The sequence below is a fragment of the Priapulus caudatus genome, unplaced genomic scaffold (genome assembly GCF_000485595.1).
Source record: "Priapulus caudatus unplaced genomic scaffold, Priapulus_caudatus-5.0.1 Scaffold1921, whole genome shotgun sequence".
Lineage (NCBI taxonomy): Eukaryota > Metazoa > Priapulida > Priapulimorpha > Priapulimorphida > Priapulidae > Priapulus > Priapulus caudatus.
The window spans coordinates 7442-13058 of record NW_014578982.1 but is presented as its reverse complement, the minus strand read 5'-3'; the positions used below and the strand labels follow the sequence as shown (position 1 = coordinate 13058).

The 5617-nt window shown below is 45.2% G+C and overlaps 1 protein-coding gene across 1 annotated transcript; it reads right to left on the bottom strand.

Annotated features, from left to right (window-relative positions):
- Positions 1-54: 54 nt before the first annotated feature.
- On the bottom strand, positions 55-3059 carry LOC106817910 (porphobilinogen deaminase-like). Its single transcript, XM_014822620.1, has 5 exons — positions 3054-3059; positions 1972-2105; positions 1613-1690; positions 614-803; positions 55-258 (listed from the first exon to the last, which is right to left on the bottom strand). The coding sequence occupies exons 1-5, from the start codon at positions 3057-3059 to the stop codon at positions 55-57; spliced, it is 612 nt and encodes a 203-aa protein (XP_014678106.1).
- Positions 3060-5617: the final 2558 nt, after the last annotated feature.

Below are 5617 nucleotides of genomic sequence, written 5' to 3'. Positions count from 1 at the left end.
ATAATAATAATAGTAATAAGTATAACAACAATAATAATAATATTAAAAAAATTGTTAATGTCGGAGGCAGAGCGGATGGCGGCGCCACCAGTCGCTCACCAGCTGCTTGAGGAAGGCGCGCTCGGCGACGCATCGCAGCAGCGTGGTCGTGTGATGAAGCTGCGCCAGCATCGCTATCGTGCTCGCATCGTCCGCCCGACACTCGACAGCCAGCGCCCCCTGTCCAACGGCGTACAGGCTCTCCTCTTCGGTGAGACGCTGCGAATCAGAAACGCAGAGTTCTGAGTGGGTTCACCGGCAGGTCGGTGTATGTGCGTGCGTGCGTGATGTGTGTATGTGTGTGTGCGTGCGTGCGTGCGTGTGTGTGTATGGTGAGATGCTGAGAATCGGAAATGCAGAGTTTTGAGTGGGTTCGCAGATAGAGGTGTGCGCGTGTGGGTGTGCATGCGCGTGTGCGTGCATACGGGTGTGTGCGTACGTGCCTCAAGCAGATCGGGAACACCGTACAATAACTGTGAGAAAGTATGCAGTAATACGTTTACTCAGATTTTTCCGCCCGTAAAATCCGACGTTGTTCGTCCGCGAACGTGCCGCAACGCTCCCTCGCTCGCACCTGCGCGATGCGATCCTTCCATCCCATGCGCTCGAGTCCGGCGGCAGCGAGCACGAGCGCATCGTAGGTGGCGCCATCGTCCAGCTTGCGCAGCCGCGTGTTCAGGTTGCCGCGCACGTCGTCGAAGCGCAGGTGCGGGAACGCTCGCCGCAGCTGCGCGACGCGGCGCAGCGACGACGTGCCAACGACGCTGCAACAAGAGAACAACATGGAGAGAACAACGCTGACTAGCTTCGATCACCGTCATTCCTAACTCATGGCCGAGGGCAGTGGGAAGGGCGACTCGAAGAGCGCGTTTTTTTACCACGAGAGAACGACCAGAGCTTCGATCCACGTCGGTTCGATTGAGAACGAGAGAGAACTACGACGGAACTCTCGTTAGCTTCGACTCACGCCTGGTCACGCTGTTACTTAACTCATGGGCGAGGGCAGCGGTGGCTTGAAGAGCGCCGTGTTTTACTGGCCGACGGAGAGAGAGACACTTGTGAGAGAACTCGTGCCAACGATGCTGCAACAAGAGAACAATGACTGAACTCTCGTTAGCTTTGATCCACATCGGTTCCTGCTGTTTCTTTTCGTATGGGTGAGGATGGGAAGGACGGATGGAAGAGCGCTGTTTTTTACTGGCCGACGGAGAGACCATTACTTGTCGGGTCGACAGTGTCACGCATAAACAAATGTTGGAGAAATCGATGGTTCCTGCTACTTGAAAGCTATAAACTCGCACGGATTGACATATGGTATTGTATGTAATGTATAACAAGGGTTGTGTGCTAACACAGCCACTCGTAGAACCTTTTTATTGGTAGGGACTAATAGCATGTTCATGTGACATAAATATTTAAAAATATGTGATGTACGTCCTTAGAGGAAGATTGCACTTCAAGCCAATATGGCTGCCGCGACTTTCAGTGCAGTGACACAAAATTAAAGACGAGAAACCATTCCAGTTTCAGTCGGCTGTAATTTTTCCCACAGCCGTCAGGTTTTCCTACTCACCTGCCCTCTGGCAGCAGAGAAAGAGTCTTCCCGGCATGCTTAGGATGAAGAACAACTGCATCTTCCGGAGAATCACGTCTGAAAAAACGAGAAAAGAAACGGTCAAAATATAAAGCTGTTTTTATTACAGAGAATACCTCAGAATACACACCGAGAATTTTCCGTAAAAATGGTCCTGGGAGGGAAAGGTATAGCACTTCCCTCGAAGATGAAAAGTGCCTTTGGCACTCGCTTTGCTTGGACACAAGCACCATTCATTTCAGGCAACCACTCTATCCTTCTCTATACCTTCTCAATCCTAGCTAATGGTCTACCTATCGAGATGTCTGCAGCGGAGTAGAAGCGGAAACTAAACTTACTTGCACACGGCGGCTATTACCATCCCGGGCGGCAGGACGGTGGGGAGATCCTTGAGCGAGTGAACCACCAGGTCAACTGCCTTCTCTTCCAATGCCACTTCCAGCTCCTTGGTGAACAACGCCTTCTCCCCGATCTTAAATGTGCACGTAAGTAATAGCAATGAAAGGCTCGATTACCAGCCAACAAGATTCGAACAAGAGTGACTATTCTACGGCTGCGCCCGTCTCTCCCATCTACTCTCGGTGGATTTTGCACTGGCCCTTTTCACTATTGTTAACTCTGGTCTTTTGCATTGGACATAATTGACGTGATATCACCATATACGTCCCGCTTCAGCTAAGATTAGAAACGGTGATACAGTTGCTTCGAACGCAAGCGCTTGTTATCCACAAATCCATAATCGAGTTTAATCGAAAAAAAAAATTGTTTTTTTACTTTTTTTTCATTGAACAAGAAAACTTGGAAAATGATAGAATCCAGTACATTATTATCACACGACAGATAGTCACAGTGCAAAACAGGGGAGAACATAAAGCAGGGCTATAATACAGCAGCACAATGACAGACCCGTCAGCTAGCACGGGTGTGAGGTACATGCCGCGACATGGAAACGTTACGGCCACAAGGCAGTGGCATTGCGAACGACAGCCGCCAGAAAGTAAGCACGATTGTAACCGATCTCGTTACTTGGGGTGCAACCCGATGATCGATTATGAAATTACAGACCGAGTTGCCAACACAATGAGTGTCACCAGCTCTCGAATATTATTCCCCAATTCATTTTTAAACACAAAATAATGACAGAGTGCAAGACAAAATTTTCATTGAATAATACATGCCTCCCAATATTGTGTCAGTAGGGGGCGGCAGTGATTTGCACGTTTAGATATTTTAGAATAGAAGCAAAGCTAAACTCAACATGCGTTCACGCGGATAGAGATCGCTTTTTACTATTTGTTCTTCAATTATACGAAAACCAATTCTTTTACGTTTACTTACTCTATTTCTTTCATTTGAAACAGTTTCAATGAAGACAGTAGGAGACAAGATACTTGATAAAGCTTTGTCAAAGTATGGATACCTTCATTGCAAGTCCATGCAGTGTCATAGGTAGAGTGATAGATGTTCATTGAGCACCATCAGTTGACACATACACATGTACGTATATGTACACATGCATATGCAGCCGGGGTAGCCAATTAGTATTTTGAACACGGCAGTCCGAACGGACTCCCTACCCTCAAAAAGAAGGGAGTCCGTCAGCGAAGACATGAGAGGAGATCCAGCAGTCGAGGTTCAAAATTAAAGATACCACGCATGTGCGTTATTTTTACGATTTATGCGTTGCACAGGTAATGTGCGCCCAATTTCTTTGACCATTAGCTGTGAAAGATTGGTAATGTATGATAAATGCAGGGTCAATTTTCAGGAGTCACACGTAGCTTCTGCCTATGTGCGAGATATAAAGGGGAGTCCCGAACAGCAAAGTCATGGGGAAGTATTGACTCCGCGACCCGCCGTTCATCCTTCCGCACCCTGATATGTACATATATGTTGCAACATTCTCTAATCCATGCTATCACATCAACGTGTAAATGTACATGCACATACATTAATACAAGTTCACATACACATGTATGGTACACATGCACATGGGACATGTGCATATACACACATCAACGTGGTAAAGTACATGTATGATTACACATACTTCACGATACACATGTATGTACACAGGCACAATGTACATGCATATACACACATCCAACGTGGTAAATGTAACATGTAACATCACACTTATATACGTTCACTATTACAACATTGATTAACACATGCACATGTACATGTGGGCATATACACACCCATCAACGTTAAATGTAGCATGTACATACACTATAATGAGGCTTCACATACACCAGTGTAATTGTACATCCATCGCACCATCAACATCAATGATACACATCAACTGGTTAAATGTACAGCCACATTATCACAGACTTCATGAACATGACACATGTAAGTGTACACATGCACATGTACAAAAATGCATAACACAGGTCAACGGTGTAACATGTACATGTACATACACATCACCACATACGTTCACATTACACTATGTTATGTACACATCGCACATGCAGCTGCACTATACACATCAATGTAAAGTGAGCATGTACAAACACATACGTTTCACATACACATGTATGTACACATGCACATGCACAATGCCATATACACATCAACGTGTAAATGTACAGTGTACATACACTTATTATACGTTTCATACACATGTTATGGTACACATGCAATGCACCAGCATATACCATCAACGTGTAAAAATGTACATGTGACCACTACACGTATACATATGCATATTATCCGCAGTCAGCTAGCGAACGAGTAGAGACGAATCACACTTGTATGTCTCGACAGACTTTTGCGAGTCGCAACGAAACAGCAGTGAAACTGAAACATAAGGAAGCCATAATCATAATCATAATTGAGCATATTGTTGACATTAGAATACAAGTAAGAGCTATTAATGAGAATATAACTGCTATACTGTTGTTTTGATACTGGAATGGCAAAATAAATGAACCATTGGCATGAATCGTTGAACGCGATCCATTACAGATTCGCTGACACTCGTACGACATTTACATACATTCGTTTCTCATACGTGCCGCCATTTTCACGAGTAGGTGTAAACTAACATATAAAGCCTTTCCTGGCAAATTAAAACTGACAATAAGTAACTATGTTCATACAAAGGTCTACCACCAGTATTACTCAATCATCTTAAAACTCAAAATAGACAGCCTACATTTATGGCCATTCCAGGGTTGCGATCGAACGTGAAGAAGACAAACCAGACAATCAGCGCATAATAGTTCTACCAAAATTGCTGCACAAACCTAGCCCATCACGAAAAGCATCACACGCGCTACCTGTTCTGCCTGTGCGACAGTGTAAAATTATTTAACTGAGCAAAAACGGAAGGAACACGTCCCCGTGCGATATTTATAGAATAGTCACTACAAAAGCAAAAAATCACAACACATCAATACACTGTTCAGTTGCTCACCCAAAACTACTTGACAGCATTCTCAAAATAGTTTGAAGTCGAACCACTTTTCGACAATCGCGGGAATCAGCAATTGTTAATTTCGGTCTATCACATCATATTCCATCACACATCAAATCTGTTACAAGTAACACTGTCTCGGTCCTGGCCCGCGTGTAACAGGTGGTTCCCAGCCTGTCCGCTACCACACGCGAACCTCAAACTGTAACAGGATCTTCCCAATCTGCACTAGGAAAGTACCTGAGTGATTACTATGCCGCATCGGGCCCAGGAAAATTACTAGCTGTTTGGATGTCCCCTACAAGAACGGCACATCAGCAACTGACAGGATCTCGTTGACGGCTGTCCCACTCCGCCCGGTTGCTTGTAATGTCTGAAAGAACCGTCATTGCGCCGGGAGCGCGACGTCTTCCCACAGAACATGTCTGCAGAGTATTGCGCCACGCCGTTGCCACTTGCGCGTTGAACAAACTCTTTGACATTGAGAGGGAATCACAATCATTGACAATGCTTATCACTTTTGTGCGTGAGTATCATAGACGGACTAAGGGGATCACAGG

Bases quoted from the DNA above. Each gene is read 5' to 3' on its own strand.
- LOC106817910 (XM_014822620.1), bottom strand. The intron at 1,691-1,971 runs GTAAGTTTAGTT...TCGTTTTTTCAG, and splicing joins GTAATAGCCGCCGTGTGCAA to ACGTGATTCTCCGGAAGATG. The intron at 259-613 runs GTGCGAGCGAGG...TCTGATTCGCAG, and splicing joins GGAAGGATCGCATCGCGCAG to CGTCTCACCGAAGAGGAGAG.